The sequence below is a fragment of the Lates calcarifer genome, linkage group LG7_1 (assembly GCF_001640805.2).
Source record: "Lates calcarifer isolate ASB-BC8 linkage group LG7_1, TLL_Latcal_v3, whole genome shotgun sequence".
Taxonomy (NCBI): domain Eukaryota; kingdom Metazoa; phylum Chordata; class Actinopteri; family Centropomidae; genus Lates; species Lates calcarifer.
This window is the reverse complement of record NC_066839.1, coordinates 8,207,712-8,232,359: the sequence shown is the minus strand read 5'-3', so window position 1 is coordinate 8,232,359 and position 24,648 is coordinate 8,207,712. Positions and strand designations below refer to the sequence as shown.

General features: G+C 41.3%; 1 protein-coding gene across 3 annotated transcripts in view; it reads right to left on the bottom strand.

Moving 5' to 3' along the window:
* lpgat1 (lysophosphatidylglycerol acyltransferase 1) overlaps window positions 1-24,648 on the bottom strand; it is a 45,781-nt gene that overhangs the window by 12,370 nt on the left and 8,763 nt on the right. For all 3 annotated transcript variants that reach the window (XM_051071822.1, XM_018694992.2, XM_051071821.1), the window contains exons 3-6: window positions 16,212-16,330; window positions 14,391-14,486; window positions 9,801-10,080; window positions 4,651-4,777 (exon numbers count right to left, since the gene is read on the bottom strand). In XM_051071822.1, coding sequence (XP_050927779.1) covers window positions 4,651-4,777; window positions 9,801-10,080; window positions 14,391-14,486; window positions 16,212-16,330 — 622 coding nt within the window. The remainder of the gene's footprint in view (window positions 1-4,650; window positions 4,778-9,800; window positions 10,081-14,390; window positions 14,487-16,211; window positions 16,331-24,648) is intronic.

Genomic DNA, 24,648 nt, shown 5'->3' with positions numbered 1-24,648 from the left:
TAAGTATTTGTACTAGTGTTATATTTGGAAACAGTTATTCAACTACTGTGCTTTAATAAAAAATTCTTGTACTTACTTATACTATACTATACTACTAGAAGTTTCTTCATTGTGTTTTTTATCAGTAGTGTTTTTTTATTACTCCCAGTATTTATTGCATGCATTCAACCTTTTATCTTAAGTTTGTTGACGCTGCTGGAACTGTGAATTTCCCGTGCAGATTAAAGTATCTATCTAATCTAATCTATACATGAGTACTTCAATTTTAAGATACTTTATACTTCTAATCTACTACATTTCAGAGAGAAATATTGTACTTTCTACTCCACCTTTCTACTGCCTAATTATCATCTTAAACCACTTTGAAAGCCATTTGCTGCTTAAAATTCTTGAGTACTTTTATACAGATTTCTACTTTTACTGAAGGAAACGATCTGAATACTTCCTCTGCCCGTGTTAATGGGATTTAAACTCTGACAGCTCGTGAGGAGGATTCTCTGTCGACTGAGGCGAACATTGGTGGGGGATGACTCCTATAATGGGTTTCTATGGAGACACAAGTCCTCTGAAGATCCTAAGCTTTGGGGGGGGGGGGGTCTCTCTACTCATTCATTATCCCAAGACACCATCTCTAATCACAGAGGCGCTCGCAGGTAAAACACCAGTGTAAGAGATATTGATCCAGGGGTGAGGTGTTGAAGGGACCTCAATAAGCACAAAATGGTTCATAAAAAGCAGCAGGAAATGTAGCATCTGATTTACATCTAGTAAGTACAGAGCTTGCAACTTTTTAAACAAAGTGCTTAGAGGAAAAAAAAATCTGCCTCAGATGTCTTAAGAAAACGGTGTGTGCGGCTGCAAGCTCGACAATTCTGTGTGCACGCCTTCTCTCTGAGAGAAAGCCAGGTGTGCATGTGATGACCAGGCAGACTCTGACTCCATAAATCATGTCACCTTTCAGATATTTTCAAACAGCAGCTTTCAGAAACGCACACAGCAGCAGAAAAAAAAAGAGGAGAAGGTGCATTTTAAAAGAAAAGGATTTCAACGTATTTAACACCCACTAGTGCCCTCGCTCGGCCTCTGTACACCCACCTAGCTCTCCCATCTGCCATTCACGGAGGGCTTATGATGCTGCAGTCTGGGAGGCTGAGATTATATGGAGAGAGGGCAGGAGACACAGCAAGGGAGGGGAGGAGAGGGTGGAGCTGAGGGGTGAGGACTGGAGGCAGGGACAGAGAGAGGGAGGTAGAGGGATTATAAAAAATGTTTTTATTTTTTTTTTAAAAAGTGCAGGGCGCTCAACGTGGATTCATCTAGAATATTACTCAATACTCAGATGACTGTTTCTGAAGCTGAGGCTCAGGCGCAGTAGTAATCTACACAGCCCCATAAAACCATAGTGCAGGAGGAAGGAGGAAGGCGGTCTGTTATCAAGGTCAGTTCACATAGAGGCAGTCGGATTTAAGGCTCCGACACCGACATGACTGCAACTGATCAAAACCCTTCATGTTGTCTGTTAAATAACTAGTCGACAGTCTGTATTTATAATCCCCCCCCCTCCAAAAAAAATAGAAAACCAGAAGAGCCATCTGAAAAAGATAAAACAAGTGCGTTTTCATGCTCATCTGGTGGTTAGACCGTCTTCTCCGCTTCTTCTGCTTGTAGGACAAGAAAAGAAGAGGCGGATGCAAAAAATAAGGAGACACCACACTAAATGGGTGAAATCACCGATTTGCAAAGCTGAACAGACAGTCAGAGGAGCTCGCTCTCTCTCTTTACTGACTGCCTCCGCTGCAGATTCAACATGCTGAATCACCGATAAGGGCCGGCAGCTGACGCTCCATTTGGTGTCACAGACTTTAGATGCTGTACAGGCAGGTCTGATCATCCCCTTTTCTGCATGTTTTCTCATAACATGATCAATTTGACAACTTTTACCACAGATATATTGAAGTGTTATTCACTCCAGCATCTGGCTTTTACTTCAATTTGTGTCTTGTAACAATGTTAAACACTCCCCTCTGAAAATTTCTGCTTTATCACATTTCAGAAAAGTGCAATGTTTCAGGCTCTTAGTCAAGACAATGAGAAATTTTTTTATTTCATTCTGACCAAGTTGCAACACAGCTGAAACACCACCTAACACAACAGACTCACACAACTTTGCAGTATACATTGGTCCCGTGAAGTGACCTATTTGTAAAAATCACTGACTTCCCCTGAGAGCAAAATCCCTGACCTTCCTCATCTGAAGTAAACCTGTTTTTGTCCTTTTGTGGCATTGAAAAAGACAAACTTTCAGATAAAAGAGGTAACACTGGGTCCTGTTGAAACAACCCGGAGGCTGATATGTACTCTCAAAACACTTCAACCAGTGGTCAAACATCATTCATGTCTTCACAATGGATTTGTTTTATTCTATTCTAGTTATTTTATCAGTGCAACTGAACTGGTGGAACCTTTGTTTTGCGTGACGATCACCTACATGTTGTTCACGTTTCTCTGACGCTGCCTGAAAAGCTTGGCTATTAAAGAACTGTGAAGTATGATATTCTTACAATTTTATCATTTGTAGGAGGGCTGGTGAAAAAATGCTGCCTTCACTGTAGAAACTGTCCCAAACTGACACAGCAAAAACACTGTTGTGGGGTGGCACACTTGTCTAGCCGCCTCTCCTATCTTGCATCACCAAAGTGCATCATATTGCTCACTCCCCCACAGTGTTCCCCTGATCAGCAGGCAGACTAATCCCCTTGTTGACTCTGCACCTGTACCAGCACGGGCCTAACTTCTCTGTGATTGGTGCCACTGACACAGTTAGAATCGAGTGCGCACACGCTGGTAACGGCAACAGCTATGCCATCGGTTCGGTTGGGTGCCTCCGCCATCCGTCCCCGGGATGCAGAGCTGCTGACCGAGCGAGGGAAGCTGATTGTGTCGATGGCTGACGAGAGTGTCCCCGAGGTGGGGTGGGACTAGTGCAGTCCTCTGCTCGTCTAATTACAGACTTAATGAGTCCTTAGCTTTAGACCAAGTGGGCGGAGGAGCCTCTTGAGAGGGGCCAGCAAGCCAGGGCTCATATATCACCTTTTACTTTGCCCTAATCCCACCCTGCACACACACTCACTCGAGCTGTGTCAGGAGGTTGTTCAGGGGTGCAAGGGAACACAGGGTCAAGATGACTCCTGCTTGAGCCGGGATACATCCCTTATGATCTACCCTGTCAAGACAATGCACAGAGGACCCCATTTATCTTGAACCGAGTTTACAGAAAATCTAATCCTGGCCCACCTTCATCATATCCTCAAGTGGATGGATTAGCAAACAGAGGGGAACCTGGAGGGCAGCGAGAGCAGGGCAACATAGAGTTTGGGGGGGGGGGGGGGTAATGCATTTGCTTTACATAAGAGCAGTGATATTCTTAGCCACAGAATATAGGGTGGTGACTGTGAATAATGTAGCTTGGTTTCTATTCTGTCCTGCATTTCTCTTTTTTACTTTTTGGCTACCGCATATCAGCATTTCCTTTAAAACCCAGTAATGTTATTCTGCACTGTCACCAGCTGGAATTTCTTTGTGTGTTCTGTCTTGAACATTCACAAAAATGTACACAGTTGTGGACAGAAAACAGCTGTCAAATCTATAAAAAAAATACTGGTATAAAACTAAACAAATGAACCACTGTATGTCAGCAACTAATGAATATGTTTACTATGTATTAATACACTGATTAGTATTTCTTTGACATGAGCCAAGAGCCCCAGGTGTCTTCAAATTAGCTTGTTTTGTCTCATCAACAGTCCCAAACCCAAAAATATTACAATATATGACAAAGAATGACAGATAATCCTCACATTTGAAGGGCTACTAACCAGTGAATGGTTTGCATTTTTGCTTAAAAACTATTACCTGACTAATTTTTGGTGATCAGTGTATTTCATTTTTCAGCTCAGTGATTCCAGTTAAAGAGCGAGATGAGCAAGGCAACATGCTGCATATATGAAATAACATAACAACTGTATGTTCAACACATACAGCAGATGTTGTGTCTTGTCACATGTGAAGACATGTTGTAACTCTTTTATTGCCAGGTGTGTTCTGCTGACTCACTCGGTATGTAAGGTGGGTCTTCATGCTTCTCTTATCAGTGGGTGGACGTGAAGATCAGTGATACATTCTTCTGGTTAAGTGAGTCACATTAATGATATGGAGTCTTCATGTCTCTGTGTCTCAAACGTAAGTGACTTATAACTTCTATTATGGATCTGTGATGTGACTCCCTGGTAATATGAATCCACTCCTCAATTTATATTTTCTCTGATTTGTCAAGTGCGACATGAGCAAAGTCACTTTCTTTCTATCAACTACAATTTTATTAGCAATCATGATCTGAAAGTACCGATACGGATTTAAATGTTTAAAACTATACGAGTCTACTGACATTATGTTGCACTTACTTCATGATGTAATGTGGCACATTTTCATTCTCTCATGTTTCTTTGCATGTAGGCTGCATAATGAATTTGCATAGCAATAATGATTCTGGTGTTCCCTCTCATGCGAGTGACAAATTACAGTTTGGGAAACTAGGTTAGAACAAATCTCAGATGCAAAGGTCAAAGGTAATGCCAAATATTTTATCCTTACCTGTAATGTACATGTGTGACTGTAGGAGGCCTGTAGCCAAAGATCCAGGTCTGGATGTCCATGGGTCTTGCTTTAGGGTACGCTATGGTCACGTCTATTACCCACTGCAGGCCTTTACGCTTGTTACCTGTCATGGAACACAAACATAGAAAGTGAGTTTGAAGGACAAGAAGTCACGCAGATAAAACATATCTAAACTGCGCCTAGTATTTTAGGTATGCCATATTAAATATAAGCATCCCTGTTTGCCTCCTATCAAAGAGGCTCAGAGGTCAAGATCAGTCTACAGCAGAGCAGCAGTCTAGAGATCCAACAACATTTCAATAGATTGGATGCTTGCCATCACCCTGGTACTCCATCTTAAGGACAGTGTCTGTAACTAGTAGGTGTCCCTGGAGATTTTCATATCACAGCAGTAGAGCCAAATGAAGGCTGGTTACCTGCCAAAGTGACTGGTGGAACACCAGCTGAAGCCCCAACTTGACAGAATTTGGCTGGCAGCTACACTCGTGAGTCACAGTAAAAGAAACTTTTTTCACCTCAAATGCTAATCCTTCATAACATGTTATCTCAACAGTAAATGTATATAATGTATAAAAACTGTCAGATTCTTACTGTCTTGTATGCTGTACTTCTTATTTAACTACCTATAGGGTTACAGCAGGGTAAGACAGAGCGGAGAGAAAGAGGGTGACAAAAGTGGTGAGAGAGAGAGGCGAGGGATGACAGATGGGAGAGGGAATGCTAGACACGTGATAAAATTTGGGAGTCAGCTGCAGGGTGCTTGTGCACAAGTATTTATGTACATTATGCAAAGTCAGCTCTGCACCCACCTGAACATAAATAAAAGAAAATAAGGGGCATGATAAGGCTATTATGTCTTCTTGAAATTAAACCCCTTGCCTATTATTAATTTGACACCGGAAGGACTGACGTTGACCCAAACATTACTTGTGGGTATGTAAAGTATGCTGTGACTTTGACAATAAGGACACAGTGACTTTCCACAGTATGTCAATGTGTGTCACCAGTGGGAGTGCTGAATGTTGAGAAGTACACAAGAGGTGATCCACCACCTCAGTGTTGTTGAAAGTTGTATTTCTTCATTTCTAATGGTAGCTCAACTTTTTCCTCCTACACTTAGCAGCTAGTCTAAACATGTACCAGACCTGTTTAATTCCTGGGTGCACAGAGATGAAAGGGATGACAGCCTTAGCATCTGACTGTGGGTTCTGATAGCAAACAAGTGCTTTAACTAAATGCCAGAGTGTTCCCTAAAAGTTGAAGACAACACAAGCTTGTAAAATGTGAAAGAGAAAAGCCTCAGTCAAGTCTAAAATGAGGCTGATGGGAAGCAGTGCGGCACATTAGACTGCTTGACTAATGTCGCTGCCCGTACAGTCGCCCATTACTGAGTAGCAAGCACTTCCTCCTCTGTGCACACTGGCGTCTTTATGCAAAGTAAACATGCCATGCCTGCGTGACAAAGTGAGGCTAAATTTTACAACCGATCAGCCCCGTTAGATTACACTCCGACAGGGTCAGCAGCAGTAAAACAAGAAATGTCGCTAACAAGTCATAATTTTCAACCCTTTCACACACATAAAACACAAATAATGTGGAGCAGATGGTGAACGAGTGTGACAGAGACATAACCAAATCAGTGGAGAACAGACAGAGTTTACAAACACATTCATACACACAATGTTAACGCCGGTTAGGACAGATTAATGACGACACCTGTCAGTTACAGTTCCTCTTGACAAACAGTGCTACCCATAACAACAAACAACATCCAAATCATGTAGAACACTAGTCATTTAAAATACTGAATACAGAGTTTGGCAATATTTCAAATTAAGCTGTGAGAATGGGGACATTTTTCACAATTTTCTGACATACTACTGATATAATGACTAATTAGTTAATTAAGAAAATAATTAACAGATTCATCAATAAATAAATTAAATTGGTAGTTAAAGCCCCTGTGCTTGCTACTGTTCTAATTCCACTTTACAATACCTTTGGTTTAACGCTTTCTAATCATTAAAATCTGTTGTCAAATACTGCTCTAAGAGTTTCACAACTGCTCACAGTAAAAACTTAAAATGTCAACTTGTCTTTAACCTTTATTGAAGTGTTTTTAGCTTGCTGCATAGCTGTGCACCTACACACATAGTGAGGGCAGAAGACCACGAACCAGGGCTTTAAGAATGCACACCTCTGTTTACTTAGTGCATATTTGTTTGAGAACTATAACTCCAGATAAAGGAGCCAGAGGAAAAAGCAGCTAAGGCACAAGCTGCTGGCTCATTTATATCAATGTTACAGTTACTTGATAGGCAATGGTACGGTACTGATGGGAATGGCTACCACCGGAGCTATCCCTGTGTGGGTAATTGGATCCAGATCTGTGTCCAAGTGTGCTGAAAGGCAGCCATCGCGCCAGCCAAAGAACAGGGCTCCGATCCAAGGTATCACCAGTGCCCTATACGCTGTGACAAACAATACTGTAATAACAGCAGCCGTGGTAATTTAAAATGACATCAGAGAGGCCCTGTCCTTATGTAAACAGTTAGAGGAAGGAAATACACTGGCAGATATCTGGCTCTCTATCAGGCCACTCTGCAGGCCAATTACAGCACTTCAAGCCCACACCTGTCCCTCCTACTGACTGAGCCATGGGTAAAAGCTGCCTCTGATTGGTCAGCGCTATCAAACCTGTTTACCTGTGGGTCATGTGGAGCCTTCATTTGCACCTTAAATGACTCACAACTGTGAACTTTGCTTACCTTCCAACTGTTTTATAGCACATAAACCTTATCAGTCTTAGCTGCACAAGGAGCCTTTCTGCAGGCTGTGAACTATACTGGAGACCAGTGACCCATGTGCTTTGTATCTGCGCTGAGCAGTGTATTTAGCCCGGGTGACATTGCATGGCTGATACACAGCGGCACACACATTTACATCAAATCCTATTTTCTCCAAGTGGCCCATTTGTCTCTGAGTGAGTCAGCAAGCTCTGGGCACCTCTGCAGAGCATCAGGGAGGGTCAGAGGGAGACAGAGCTGTGTCTTTGATCAGCCAAGCGCACGCACACACACACACACTGCACAGGATAGTGAGGGACATAACGCTCTTCTGGGTATTTGTGTTTTTTTTTCTTGCCCTAGGTTTTAATGCCATTAGCTAGATTCAAGTGGAAGGACAAGCCCTACTGCAGCAACCAGCTTCCCCTCCTCCTGAGCTGCTGGAACAGTCGAAAGGACAAAGGGATGTATAAAGAATGAACTGGGATATGCACTGGAAATGCAGAGTACAAAAACATAAATGAAAAACATCATGTGCAATTTGAAATGACTAAGATTGGAAACCATAAAATGTTGAAAAATCCCACGTCCTGCCAGAGGTTACATAAAAAAACCCTCTGTTGTCATCAGTGTTTGTTGACACTGATGAGATAGTTTAAGACTTCATGCTCAAATAGCAGAAAAGCTAAAAACATAAAACTGCACACACAGCACATTCTGTAATTTAGCACATAAACAGCGCTGTGCTCGTTGTTATCTAAATTTTACGATGGCCAATTAAGAGATACTCCTCTTTCGGTTTGACGGTCTGTCCTGCAGAGGGATAAACAGACGGGAATCTTGACGTTAGTGCTGAGGCTGTCTGACACAGAGCTGTGTTAGCAAACTCGAGAAAGGCTAAAGTCCCTGAACCACATTCTCAATAATGCTGCCCAAAGTCTCTCTGAATTACTATTAACACAGCACACCCTTAAAATGGATTTTGAACCAAAGCCAGGAGAGTCCACTGGGTATACTAGGCGTGCAAGTGTGCATGGGCATGAGGGACTCATTGTATCTGTATGTTTATGGCTGTTTTAATGCTGTGCTGTTTTGCTGAGGATGGTGTGAACAAGGTGGTTTACTGAATTATCTGGATAATTTTGCTGAGTAAAAACCTGACAGGTATTTTTACATTAGTCCAGAATCTAGATTTATAGGTGAACTTGAGTTTCTCCGAAACAAAGCCCAGGTAGCATGAAAAGAATGCTAACTAAAAATAGAACCTCAGAGGCTTAGATGATGGATAGGCATAGTAAGGTATGTATTGGTGACAGAAAAACTGATGTTTTCCTTGGGGAATAAGGGCAAACCTTTCCAAGAAAATGAGAGAAATCGATCATGGGCACAAAAACCAGCAAGGACGCCATCATACCTGGAGCTTATGAGCGTAACGACAGAATGTACGGCTCTCTTGGTTCTCATGCTTTGTTGATCTTTGTTTTCTCGTCTTTTGTAAAACATCTTTAAATTGTTACAAATAAAAAAAGAGCCAAAAAACAGAATTTTTCACTCTCCAAGCTTGTTAATTGCAGAGTTATCTTTCTGCTTTGCATTGGCTGTATTTAGGGCTGGTCTCAAGACAGAAAAAATTACTCTCCTGCAAATCACCACTGGGGTTTCAGGGACCTTGATGCAATTTCTGGCACCTCTGTGCACGTCACCCCTTCTCCTCTCCCGGCAATCTATACCACCAGTCACCTTTCATTTAAAACAGGACTCCCAGAGGACAGTGGGACGCAGGGGTGATGATTTAATGCTTCATGTTTCAAGTGCTCCATCCCTGGCCCTCTAGCTAACATAAAAACCACATTTGATCAAGAACTACAGCACACAGTGCAGCAGGAGAGTTCACAGAGACTGTGAAGTAAAAGGAAGTAAAAAAAACTGCCAGACTTCCCCCAGAAATAGCATTCTACTGTTTTGAGGCCCAGAAACCTCAGTAAGAAAAAAAAAGAAACACAACCTGCAACTTCAAAGAACACTTTCAAAATTCAACCCCAGCTCTATTTGTGTTTAGTGAATCACAGTTATCACACGAGGCCTAATAAAACACACTGAAATCAACTCTCACAATTCAAATGAATGGCTGCCATTTTGAAAAATCAGCAAGTTTCACCTGATTTGAAAATGTTTTTACCTATTATTCTAAAACTGACATTATTCTGGGATTTAATTCTCAATTTCAGGCTGCAGGTTAAAAACAAAATTACACAGGCACCTATAAAAATTTACAAATTTTAGTCATAATCACTCAAAAGAAGGGTAAAACTGTGGTGTATGTGTGTGTGTGTTAGTTACCCGACTGGTTAGGGGTCCCAGTCTCACTGCCCACGCTGCCGTTCTCCTGCTGGGCAGACAGGGTTTTCAGGATAACATGGGTGGCCCCGAGCCGAGGCAACGTGACATGGGTCAGGTGGGGGAGAGAGTGCTTCTTTGCAAACAATTGGCTGGTTTCCCGCCGCTTGCGCAGGAAGCCGCCCTCCGGGAACAGTACTATCCACTTCCTGTCACGGCTGTGGTAGTATTTGTCTAGGTGATCTTTCAGGTAGACCAGCTGCTTGTCTCGGTGAGCTTTACCCTGTAGGAACAGAGAAAACATAATTGTTTAACTTATAATTTGGTCACATATACTAAGTTTTAGATGTTTCGAGCTGCTTTTAGTTTAGAAAAAGTAAAAGCAAAGTCTTAAAACTTGCTGGCTGCATTCAAAACAGTTTGTAGGTATTTAATTATCCAAAACAACTAAAGCTAAATGCTAAATTCATCAACTTGATAATATGAGTGGTTTTAGTCAGCAACCAAACAAATGAAATCAAGCTATCACAAATCAGAAGTTAGCTGCAGTAACAGTGTGGGGGCACTCAGAGCAACATTAATGGCACTAGTGAAATTGATGCAAAACATGATGGCCTTGACAACATTAAGAGCATTAGCAGTGATGGGACGAGGAGGAATGGGATTGATTTTTAGTTAGGCCTGGTCAAAAGCCAATTTAAATGCATTAAGCATAGCCAGGCTGGACTGTGTGTGTTTGTGTGTGTCATGTGAGCACACGTGTGTTTCATCTATGCAGCTGTATGTAGTAAAACTGCTTACAACACAACAAAAAACAAGTGATGTGTGCAAAGAACGAAGCTCAGCTGTGGCTGACGAGACGAGCATCAGGAGAATCTACACATCACCAACCTATACATGACCTTGAGACTGTTGATGTGGTTTTACTGCGGCTTTGAGGACCTGAACTGAGGGAAATGTATTAAACAGTGTTTCTGTAAGAGTCAGACCGTATGTGTAGTATGGAGAGGGAGAGCACCTCTCCTGCCTTCCCAGCTGCCCTAAGAATACCTTTTCTTTTTAAATGAATAGAGGCATGTTTTGCATTTGGACCTGGGGATGGATTTGACTGTTATCAGTTGGTTTATCCAATGCTGAAGGTCTCTGATGTTACGCCACCTGGCTCTGAAGCGAACAGCTTTGTTGCAGCCGTGCTCCCACATGCTTTAGTCAAATGTAAACAAGGATATTCATAGATGCAGACAAATAAAACTTGGAGAGTGTACGCTCAGTAGCCACTGGTCAGAGGAGTAATCATTGATTTAAAGGAGCCTCCCAAATGACACTAGATACTGGTTGTAAATATATATAAAATGAAATTCAGGTGCAGATCTTTGTCTACAAATATGCAGTTTTATGTACTTTATTTGGACACACTTTAGATTTGACTCCTATCCTGCTGGCTGTTATAAAACAAAACAAAGCATGTTTCTATGCCTCAATACATGTGTTTGTTGTGGTCAGATACAAATATTCAAATATGCACAGAGAATTACCTTACATGTCAGTTTGACTGACCCCACAGGAGGAGGTTTTTGTATAACTAGCTGGCTGAATTTTGAGCAGAAAAACATTTCAGCAGCCATTGGTGACTAATGTGATGTGCATTATTTGAGTGTATTCATTTGGTGTTTCTTCAGAGAGGTCTCGAATTGGAAGGTTCTTCAGACTCTTAAAAGGTCGAGAACACTTGTGCCACCAGAAAAAAAAGTTCAATTAAAGCCTTGTGCCGTAAGTAACTATGTGCCTGCCATCAAAGCACACAGTGTTGTGTGGTGCATAATGATGCTGAAGACATGTCTGCCAGCCTGAGTGGACAGCAGATGCTTGGGAGGCTGGGGCAGATGCTTGCTGTGCCGTGTGGATGTGTGAAGTATTTCTGGGGAAGGATGTCAAGAATGTACACACACAAATGCCAGAGGGGATCACGGGGAGAGAGGAGGATGGCAGAAATGACCAAGCCTGCTCAGGCCTTTTCACTACAGCCCGTCTGGCTGTTAGCGGGCTCACGGTGCTTCACCCTCGGCACAGTGCCTGATGTGAAATTCCATGGCACAGCATTTCTGTGACCCAAAAAATTGAATTCCCTCTTGCCATCATATTTCTGCAGCTCAAAAAAAAGTGAGAGGCGAATGTGTGGACTTCTCCATTTATCTTCTGACACAAACAAATGTGGACAAAAATATTTTGTTATAAATAGAGGCAACTCATCAGCAGTACCACCATTTAACATGAAGTAAAGATATTTTTAAACTTTTGTCCTATTGGAACTGGTGCCAGCAAGTTCTGTTAAGCCCCACAGAGAAAATGACCACTGAGAAAACAGATCAGCTCTTTCCCAGCATCTACAGCATCAAATATTTAAACTGATGTACTCTGTCAACTAGTAGTAGAACTGGGAGATATTTTTGTTTCTGCACAACGTGTAAACTGCCCACATTGTGGAAATTGAGGCACAAAAGGTTTATTTTCAGCCAAAAGTGACAAAGACGTTGGCTGGCTATATTAGCCGTCTTGAGTCACAACAGTCCTGTAAACTGTGGTGTGAATAGTCACACTGTATGCACTCCTGCTGCAGTTTATGGGACTGCTCTGACTTTAATGAACAGCTCCACTGGATAGCAAATGCTAACTAGCAGCTGTCTACAGATATCAGACTGAAGGGAACAGAGCACACACAGCGTACAGATGTTTCTGCTCTACCTGTGCTGAAACAGGTAACTAAAGTGAATGTCTGTACAATAGTTAAGTGAGGGTTATGATACTAACAGTCCTGACTGAATGGGATTTTTAAGTATGCATAACAATGTAGCAGGTCTTTTATAATTCTTTCCTCACTGCTTTGCACATAAAATCTCACAAAATGTTTCAGGAATGTTATCCTGGATTGAAATTGTGAACCAACCCTGAAAAAGACCAAAGATAAACAAACACAAAAAAGACAAGATTCAATTTTTTGCCATATCACCAAGCTTATACAGTAAACACTAATGATATATTTCATTAGCTTGTTGTGAGTTGATCCCTAAATTTTATTATATTCTGTCACTTCAAATGAGTCTGCTTATTTTGCCAGTAATTAAACTCTGATACTTGCGTAATATTTCAGGAATTCCCTGACCAGTAGGAGCCCTGTAGGCTCCATGTGTAGGCCTGTCGGAGCAGGCTGTTCTGTTCTAGCTGCCCCCACAACAAAGGGTCAGTCTGACCCAGCAGGGCTGAGCAGCCCTCCCACACTACTGTCCACTGCCACTATCCTTCTCAGAGGACGCCATGGCCTCAGGAAGCCTACTGACATATCTGCTGTCCAGCTGGGACAAGCAGATGGGTAGTGACTCCACTTTTGCAGAGCGCTGTAAAAACAAGCCATTGGTACCCGGGACGTTGAAAAAGAGTTAGGTTACGACCTAAAGGTCTGTGTTTTCAGCCTCAGACCTTCAGGGGGAAAAACAAGGTGTTGACAAGTGTGTGAAAATAGTTTTACATCTCCCAGCGACAACTGCTGATGTGGCCTTGAGGCTAATATACAACAACAACAAAAAAAAAACCTGCTGGGCAACTCTCTAGATGTAAATATGTGTACTGAACGCAACAGTGCAAAGCATGCTAATGATGAACTTACGATGGCTAAATAAAGGCTACAATGACAAAACAAACATTACAGGTTCTTTGTGTAACATTCAGGAAATCCTTGTTATTAATGATACTGGCAGCATCCTGTTGCTTGTGCTTGTACTCTGAGGATAGGCATGAGCGAGCATCCTGGGCATCAACCAAAACCTCGACATGACACACACGAGCCAGACTGACTGAACGTGACAGACCAGGTCTATCATATTGACAGGTAAGCTAACTTAAGTTACATTAATATTATAGTCTGATTATAATTTATATTATATTTGAGTGGATAGACTTTATTTGACTCTCCAGTACAAGGACAGAGCAAAAGGAAGTGTGGAAATGGCCTGACTATGTGAGACTATAGTTTTGTTATTTATTTATTTTTTAAATTGGATGCTAGCTAGCACAATAGGTCCCTCTATTACTTAAATGCCCTGCTGGTGTTAACCCTAGGTTTCCCCCAGTGTCTGTCACATTCCCATTTGGCCAGACAAACTTAAGTTTTCTTGTTGTCATTTGTGTTGGAGTCTGTGTTATGCTGGGAGCTGGCCATTTGTTGACCTTAGCAGAGTCAGTTTTTAAGGTAACGTTAGCTAGTGTCGCACACTGTTGGCGCTGTAGGGGAGCAGAAGAGGGCACTGAGGAGAGCACTCCGGGCAGCATAAGTATCACACCCTTTGGATTTTCCTGGAAAATTAATCCCGAGTCCTTTTACATAGAAATCAGTCCACAGGCTGATGCACAGTCTATAGGCAACCGAGAAATTCGAGAAAGGTCTCATTTTTTTAATGTTACATTACAATCCATTCACACATTATGAATAAAAAAGTGATTAATATGTGTACATTTCTTCACATTCTTACATTTATAAGCTTTAAACACTGCAAAAAGTTAACTTGCTAAGAGCTTCAGGGGGAATTATGGATCTCTTACCTGTCTGATGAAGAAGTCCCCGTGGATCAAGGACACTAGGCCAAAGTTGGTGTATTTGAACACATGGTCCATCAACCACATCATTTTTCGTACCACCTGAAAAAGGGAGGAGAAATACAATGAGCATCTGTGGCAAACCCCAAATACTTTACTCAGTCCAACATTCTCCTGTAAGCAACAGCACATGACACTGGCTTTGGTGCCAGGGCCCCAAACTGATACTGCCCCTCCTGAGCGCTTCCACCCTCATGACCTGCACCGATGCAGCTTTGGCTTACTGTCCTTTCAGTGCTAAGAGGATAAACTGGGCCAGGGATGCAGTTGTTGAGGCGGATCATGTCATCATGTTTGTGCAGTGCAGCTCCAGTGCAGTGCCAGCCCCAGCCCAAAAAACACACACAACACAACATCACAGCAGCCCCAACCATCCTTTAAAAAAACAACATTCACAGCCAATCTCCTGGATGATTTGTTCAGGGCAGCAGGACAGCAGGCCGCATGTTTTGAATGAAAAGTGACAGACTTGACTTTCAGGCTTGACAGTTAATGTGACTTTTCTCTCCTGATATTCTATATAACTCTCTTCTGCTGCTGACAATTGTCTTCTGGAAACAGTTGCTAAGTCTGTGTGAAAAATATACATTTACTTAATAACAAAGCATAGTGGCCTGATGTCAACCTACGCAATTATACAAGAAAAATGCAGACTTATTAACACTAAGGTAAACACAGATTCATCAGTCCCCACAGCTACAAACTGACACTACAGTCTGGAGTACACTGGGTTTCCAAACTGAGGACAAGGGTGCAGTTCTGGGCCTTTAACTTTCCAATCAGACGTCAGTTATAACCTTATTACCACACAAAGCAAGTGTTTCCCAATGCACTGAGTAGTGTGGAAGAGGTATATAAAACCTTTCTATGACATATGCTTTCACAAACACAGTCAAGTACAGAAGAAATCTTAACTTCTTCAGCTTTCCTGGCTCCAATTCTCTGGTAATAGGTGTGCATGATGTGTATTTTGCTATGAAAATTAGTTAAGTAAAATGAACAAGTACCCTATAGAAACTGAGGAGGTGTGTGGACATGTTTCGCCTCCCTACCTGTTGACAATAATCAGTATGAAAGAACGCAAAGCAGCCAGTGCTCGAATCTTTGCACCTCTGTTGTCGGCTGCCTGACAAACTTGGAAGTCTTGTTGTGTAATTTGAATGCAGCAAACCGCAACACTGATATCTGTCTCTACTGACTCGGCTGTTTTGACTCGAATCATCCCATCACTGTGGCTTTCCCCTATTCTACAAAGAAAAAAAAACCTTCCTCCTCCTATAGGGGCAATTAAAAAGTGAGTATGTGAGATGGACAAAACCACTGACTGAGTACAAAAAGATAAATTATAAATAATGTTACATAATAACTGAATTTTGCAGCAGGACTTGATAACTAGCTGTGCAAGGTAATCGAAAGAGAAACTTCTTTAACCTGAACTGAACCTTGTTCTCATTAACATTTTCTTTGTGCAACTATCAGTTGACTAAACAAAATGACAACTGAAACACAATTAACTTGGGCTGAGAGGGTTTTTAGAGCAATGTGTACAATCCTACATGAAATTATTTGCAGTAACAAAGAAACAAACATGCTCAAACAGCAGCCTATCCAGTGAAATACAGACTGTGCAAAGTCCCCCCCGCAGGCTCAAACCTCTGCAATGCTTTTATTTACACCAACTGTCACTCCGTTCAACCTGAATGTCGTTATATTCTTGGATTTCCTGAAAGGGGTACAATGAGGCAAAACATTTCTCTCTCTTCTTACCGTGCCCTTGTCTTGCAGGCACATCATGAGGGTGCACACGTCTCCCGTGGATTGGTGGTTGACGATGACCATGGCTTCCTCTTCAGAGATGGGCCGTACATCGTCGCCCCACTCCGTTACTGCGAGGAAAAATAAACAGACAGAAGTTTACACTTAGTGTTTGTAACTACGGATCATTGTGTGCATGTTTGATGTCAAACAAAAATGCTCCTGATCCACCATCCTTAACTTCCTTCAAGATTAATAAAAGTGTCCAACAATATATAACTATCTACAAACTGAACTGCATTGGTCTAAGCATAAAGTTGTTCTTTAAGCTATAAGTGTTGATGCAAGTTCAACCTCTTCTGATTTTTTCCCCCATCTCCATACACTTTTGAAGCAGATGCCAGAAATCCCTACTGTGAGTGCATTTCCTTCCTTCCTCAAAGTGTTTGCAATTTTCAAAACACCTTAAATCATACATTGTTATACATGTATTTTTCCAAGCTAGCAGCCTTCTTCTTTGCTTGGCAATGCTACATTTGCTTGGTGTTTTATTGACACCAACTGTCAGTGAAATGGTATAAAACCATGAGCAGCAGTCTGTGCTCTGCTGTCCGTGTGCTTGCGTGCACTTGCCTCATCCTCATTACTCCACAGTGCTACTACTGGTCAAAAACTCCACAGGGTACCTTTAAATAGAGATCTCAGGGAGCGCACACCTTATCGAACAATGCATAGTCCAGTGATTTCAGAAGAAAGTCAAATCTACAACGTCTCTTTTATGTTCATCTAGATCTGAGTTAGTCTGATGCTTTTTTCATTCAGTGTGCAACAGTGTTGAAATCATTTAGAAATCACTAATCAGCACCTGGATTTGGATCTGCATAAAAACTCTTTACACCAAAGTTCACTGCAAACTATTAACAAGGTATTTAAAGTTATTAGGCCAATTAAAAAACAAACATGCCCAAAAAAATCATTTTCAAAGGCAACAAGTCTGCTTTAAACATCAGAGAGCAACACAGGCACGGTTCACTCTATTAACAGAATTAAGATGGAGCGACACTGCACATCCTGAAATCTGATTTGTCTTTTTCAAGAGTAAATGTTACATCCTTTAAAACTGACAATCTGTCCCCTGTTGTCTCTTGTTCCTAAATCCACAAGTATCCTGACACTGACTACAAACTGCCTGCCAGCTGCCTGATCTGCATATTTTCCCTGCCAAAGAGCTGATCAGAGAGCAAAAGCTGACTTCCATGTATGTATCTAGTATTAAGTAGGATGGAAGAACATTTACACTTTGCTGTTTATGTTGCCAAATGAGTCTCAGTCCACCTCCAGAGGTGATTTGGATGATTCCATAATGTAGAGGAAACATTTAATGCTCAATTTTAGGCCATTTTTGCAGTATTGGATTAGTCATCACTAACCATGTTTATTCTTTAATGTGGAAAGGGACTGAAAATTTTGTTATGGTTTAGAAAGGAGAAGTGAGTTTCAGGAAATGGTATCACAACCACTTCCACTATTGACCACTGCGCAGTGCAGAGGATACTGTCAAAGAATCCAAAAAAAGGGGGGTGGTTTGTAATTCTATGACATATTATAGTACGCAGACTTTCAAATCCTCAGATCATCTGGGCTTTCAATCACACACTGAACTGTCATGTGTGGTTTCTGATAAAACCACAAGGTGTGGGAAGTGTGACATATTTTGAAAGATGTAATGATACCACTGGCTGAATATCTAATAACTTGTAGTTACTAAAAATCTAAATTTGAAAGTATTGCATTGATTATGAAGTGTATTAATGTGAACATTTATTCTACATTGTTCAAGAAATGAAATGCATTCATAGCTCATAAAGCATTAGGACTATGTTATTTTATTTGAGAGCATTTTATGACAATCTGGTGAATTAAATTAGCTCTTATTTCATTATCAGTACTCAGAGTCATGTAATTGTGTTTTCCCAACAAGGACTAAATGTACTGAACTACCTTAAAGGGTACAAAATATTTGCATAGTCATCTCTACTTAGTACCTGAAGTTGCACTTCTGCACTCATTTCTTTTTTTAGGTAGCAATAATTTATTTTTAGTAAAGACAGCAGGTACTTGACAAAGATTACAGTCTGAATATCCTCAGTTTAAAGATGTAATCATCAGGCTTTGTGTCAACACATAACACTAATATTGGACTTGTTGGTGTGGGAGCTCCCTGACTAAAATAACATGGATAAGCAGTAGGTTAGGTCTACATCCTGCTACAACAGGAGATCAGGCTTATTTGCATGTCTGCAATCCAGAAATAATGCCTCAATCGTCGGTGAAACAACATAAGGTGTCCATGTACGGCTGAGAACAGAACCGGGGCTTTGTTTTCTGTCAAAGTGATAAAAATAATACAAAGCAAAATATAGCTGCAAGCTGCAGTTCTTTGGGCCAAGTAGAGGCACATCAAGCAGGGTACACTGCACACAGGTACATCGAGGTCTTATCTACCCACAGAGCAATTTTGATGTGATGATGATCCAACGAAATGTTGTAGAGACGTGACTCATTTCCTGTTCTTGCGACTTTGCAGCCAGCTTCATTCAAATGTCACGGCCGAACAATTTGGATTAATAAAATTAAGGTGAATTAAAATCAATGGGTGGTCAGTCATTCATGTCAATCAAAGCTCACAGTCTTGTGTCGATGGCATACAGAGGGAAGTATGGGCTCATCATGATTGAAACAACAGATATGGCTTCAGATGAAGGTGTAAGGCGTAACGTAAATGAGTGTGACTTTTTATTTACACCTCTAGGAGAATAAAAATAAACTTCTTTATCAAAAGCTACATAGTAAGAGAGTAAAGATTAATACTGCAAACTGAAAGTCCGAAAAAAAAAATCTATACAGCAGTCAAAAAACTCCCCCCCATGAACTCTCTCTGTGTGTGCTTGCTCATGTACCTACACTAGGCCAGTGTATGCGGCCTGCCACTGTTCTGCTAACAAGCTACCTTCTCCAATCACATGTTTTGTTCCAACCCTGCCTTTCTCAAAATTTCTGATGGAACCACAGACCATGTTACACATAAAAGATGGTGACATGTCGTCACAGGAAAGGAAACTAGTGTTAGCGGCCAACGCTACTTCACAAACACACTGGCCCCAAACTCCTCTTGGTTGAAAGTTAAACCAAAAGCTTAACACACAGACATACAGGCAGATAAAACACTGTTGAAAATGAGAATAAGACCATGAGGACTACCTTAACACTCATCCCTGTTTACTACTGATTCAATAGTTTAAATACAAATTCAGGAAGTATGTTATTTTTAATTTTGCTACTGAAAACAAATATACTTAATTAATGAACAAGCAAAAAATATCAAATTCTATTAAATCACTGCTGAATTGTGTCTAATCTGCTTAGAATAGCTTTGGTCTCTCTACAATTGTGTCAGTATCATTTTTCAATAAGATTACGGACCATGTATGCAGACACAAATTAAATCACCTGACCAGGAGAGATACACACCCTTAATGGTCAGGGATGATTAAAAACAGCATTGTTTTTGAATAGGCCTTTACTCAGTGAAGTCCTGCTGCTGTTTATAATTCTCAGTGATAGTGTTTCTACTTGTCAAATGTTTTCAACCAGACAATGACCAGTGTCTCTATCAGCACCTACAGGAGTGGATCTCCAATGGCCCCTCTGCTCTTGCCTCCCTGATTTACATTGTCAGGCCTCTATTGAGAGCATACAGGCTACTTCACTAACCATTCACCTGTAGCCGATTGTTGATGGGATACACACAGGAGCTGCAACAAAGGAGGAAACGCATCTCATGTGAGATGAGGGGTGACAACAATAGCCCTCCTAGAGAGCATGTGAGCTTCTTTTGCAATTTAAAACACACTTCAGTGGCTCTGCATATTAACGGAGAACCAAGGAGGTGAAAGATTGAGCTGGGCTGCAGTCGTTTACTGGGAATCCCCACAGCTCTGTGAGGGTCTGACCAGCTCCTGCTCTGTGTTATGCAAATGTTGCGTCAGTCTGGCCTTCGGTTGCGGAGCGACTAAACCTTTCCTCTCTATGGGGGAGTTAACATTAGGCTTTCTGGCAGATAAAGATTAATCAGAATTGATTTTACACACCAGGTTTAAGGTTTAATTAAACAAGAACATGACACCAACGCAATACCAGACAGCTGCAAGATTCAGGACTGACATATTTGGTGCATGACAAAATGTTAAAGGACTGACACACAAACAGTGATTTTAAAAACTATTTATATTTCTGGGATTATATTGTTATTGAGGTGTATAGTTTTCTTATTTTAATGGATGACTTTCCTGTTGCACATAAAAATTACATCATACCAGCCACTTTCACGCATGCACTGCAAACCTGAACTTTTCAAGATATTACATGACGGAGCTGTATGTGTGAACACATATGTCTGAATCAGTCGGATGGGACATGAAACAGACTTTACCCTGCCAGCTCACTACAAAGTCAGTGTAATGTCCAATGTTTGAATAAGGCAGATTACTGTCCAGAGCGAGGGAGCATGTTTATGATGTCTCCATACTCTATCCTGCGTTGCTATCTTGCATGCTCTACCCAGGCGCCACCACTCACCTAAACCAAACGCAGTATTTCCAGCAGGTGAGAACTCATCTCACATGGACATTCACACATGGAGCACATTGTCCTGAGTTCATGTAAAAACAGCTACTGTGGTGGGAGCTGATAAATGTCTCTCAGAATAAAAGCTGCAAGATCACAGTCAAACAGAAAATTAATCATAGCAGAGGCTGATATGGTGATTTCTCCACTGACAGCAGCCTTAACAGACCAGAATGCAATGCAGCTAATGTTCCAGCTCAGTTGAGAGAGGAAGTTCTCATCTTTACCATGAAAACTCGCTTTCTCGCTCTTACTACTTACTAGTCTGTCTTTGTACACACACATCAAGGTCATGCACATTCTCTGGAGTGAGTCAAGAGCCATTCTGGGAAACCAAGGAAGTCATTACACAAACTAAGAGTTCACAAAGATGTCTGTGGGAAACCAAAGCAGCAAATTGCAGCACAACAGCAGCAGTTAGTGAAAATAATAGTGAGGGTCTAGTTGAGCAATAGTGCAGTGCAACCCTCTTATCAAAGTAATGAGCAAGGGTGAACAAGTTATTCATCCTAAAGATGGACTGAAGCAGACTGGGGCCAAATAAAGTGACAAGATTTGTCAGTGCAGCACACAAGTGTCAAGCTAAAGAGTCAAAGAACAATACATTTGATCGACTGCCTGCATAGAATTAATGTCAAGACCTTGCTGTGGGTGGTATCCTTAAAATCAAATCATGTTCTAAAGTATTTTTGCCATAACCATATTCCTGTTTGGTGAGTTTCTGCTCACACGTTTCCTCCTAAATATGAATGATTGAGCCATTTGATTCCAGGTATACAAAGTGTATTTAAAGTATAGCAAAGCAATTATACGTCGTGATGATTTATCCGTCAGCATCAACTCAGCTGAATTAGATCCTGCACGACTTGTACTGTGATTAATTTAGATATTAGTTACCAAAAGGAGGTGCCGTAAGGACAGGGTCTATCTTCACATCACATTTTCGATAATGTTTCATCATGTGCCAAACTCACTAACCAAAAATAATGAGGGAGCATTTTCATTACGCTTTAAAACATGTCAAAACAAAAATAAATATTTAAATTGCCATTAGAAAACCGTGTTGAATATGCAGCTATACCACAAGTGAGACTGATGATGACAGCTCAGGGTTGCAGGATGTCTAAATTGGGATTTTTGCTTAAAACACAAGTCATCAGTTACTGATCAATCTTCTGTTGACTGACCAAACAATGAATCAACTAATCGCTGCAGCTCTAACCTCAGCCTTCAACACAGTCTAAGAAAACCAAAAGAAGTAGAACTAGCTTGGATGGTTATTGTTATCACACCACTACAGTACAGTACAGTACAGAAATCCTCCTTCGGATCCAACTCCCCCACAATAGAGCAGACAGAAATGTTACCTTGATTTTCAGCCACGCGTGTTGCTTCTGCGCATAGTCATGATATAAATATGTCAATACACTGCAATATTGTTTCTTATGAGACTATTGTCTTGATGTGATGAGAAACAATATGATGTTTCATGGGTCTTGGGGAAGAGCTCAGCTTGTGAGGAAAAAGTCTGATGTTGGTTACTGAGAATATGGGACATCATTCGTTTAAAAAAATGTTTTCCAAACACCAGATAACAGGTGAACAAGAGAGATGTGACCTGTGACTGCAACTCAAGGAAGCTTTTTATTGATTGTTCTACTCTCTAATAAAATGATCAACGGGAACAGAAAACATTCTTAATCACCAAGTTATCCGAGGCCTCCAGACTCAATATACTCAAGCAAATAAGAGGTTCCCTGAAATAAAACAGCTAAAATCTGTCCATTGTGTCAACTCTATACGTGGGAAGAAATCCAAATACCGCAGGTCTTTTATAATGAAAAGTATGCAATTATATGTAAGTGTAGACTCCACTGAATGAGGTGTAAGATCTCTCCATCATAACCCCCAGAGCAGGCGTTAGAAGAAACCCATCAGATTAAACATTCCTATATGGCTCGTAGTGAAAGGCCAAGTTTTGTATGACAAAGGTTACCAGCTGGTCTCAATCCACCGGGAAATTCAACCCAGTGTACCTGCTGCTAGCTATTCAGCATTTTAACAATGAGATTTAGTCATATAATGTGAGTGCACACCTTATTCATTCAGCAGTTCATCAGCAGATATTGGAGAACACACTCCATGGCTGCAAGCATGAGCAATAACTGCAAACATTTAATGCAGGAAGCTCCTTCTTTCTTATTATGGCTCATATTGTTGTATAACAGTTACAGATATGATAGCCACTTAAACAGACATTTGAGCTTGTTAATGTTGTTTGGCATATGCGTGGACTATGAGATATAAGCAACAACTTGATAATCATTGCTCATGTGCGTTGTCTAATGCACTCTGACATATTGCCTGTGCTGAAGCCTGCAGTCACAGGGTGTTTGTGAACCTTCACACATCCTCACAAAGAGAGCTGCATGAGTCTGGAAAAAGCGATTTAAAAAAGGGGGAAGAAGGGGGACAAGCTGATGGTATGCTCAATTTAGGCCTTTAGTTTCACCTTGTGTCCTCATGAGAAAAGGAGCAATCCTCACTGTGGCGAGAATCGAGAGCGCACTCCTAGAAAAATGACACATCTGTGACACTTGGACAGGGGTGTGTGGGGTGTACGTACCCCGAAGGCAATGTCATTTCATAAGGAGCATGCCTTCATGCTTGCTGAAGTCCCCATTGTTGCGGGAGACGGGCATAAATGATATCACAGAGATGGGTCATCTGTCAGATAGAATACATTAGGGAAATTGTCTTTGAGAGATGACACAGTTAGCACAGCAGGATGACAGCCACACTGCAGGCACACTGTCTAATCCGGTATCGGTGGTCAGCTAAACGGCGTACTGCTGACCTTGCTGCCCATCGCTACGCTTCTTTCCTACCTCTCTAGAGAAGGAGAGAGATGTGGCATGGTATCACAGCTCTGACTTTACAAATGTGGCTGCCCACACCTAAGTATTGCTGAAGAGAAAAGGCCAGTGTGGCACAATAGAGTAGAAAGGAGAAATTTTCATCGATAGTTAAAGCTTTTTGGTTACTGGGTCAACTGGGTGAGGCGTGGAGAATTAATGCCAGCCAGCAACCAAAAACCAAGCAAAAATGTTGTCTGCTTCAGCTGCCACATCTAGCCTGCTTGTGTGGACACTGGCAGCCATAATTTGGAAGTATTGCTGCTTTTACAGAAACCCCAATCTGTAGTTGTGAAGGAGCTAAAAGTACGCAAAATATTTTTTGTAGTAGTGGCCTTAAATAGTCAAGGATGCAGCCAGGTGGTAATCAGGTGGTAATCATGATAAAAGACTGTCAAGCTGCCAGTATTAGCTTACAGCAGATATTTTACCATTGGTATGTTATCTGATAAATAACAAGAACTTATAGTAGAGAAATGCCAATCTGAGTCACAATTATATAGTTTGTGCACAAAAGAATGATGACAAGTTTATTTTTCAACTGCAAAATCTCTCTCACTCAGTACATATTTTGGTCACAATTCTTTCAGTTCTTTCTTAACTTTCCCCTTTAGTGCAGCTGGGTGCTTTGTCAATCTGTCAAGCTCAGCAGGGGGGAGCAGGGCTGCAAAGCCAGGTCTCACTCACAATGAATAGCAGCTGTCGCTCTCCCAGTTTTTTGAATACATATGTGTGTGTGAAGGGCCTTTAAAAGTCCTCAGCCACGCTAGAGGCTCAGGAAATGAAACTGTCGGACAGATAAACCTAAGTATGAGATGGATGAAAAGTGAGGGCGGCGCCAATAAAAC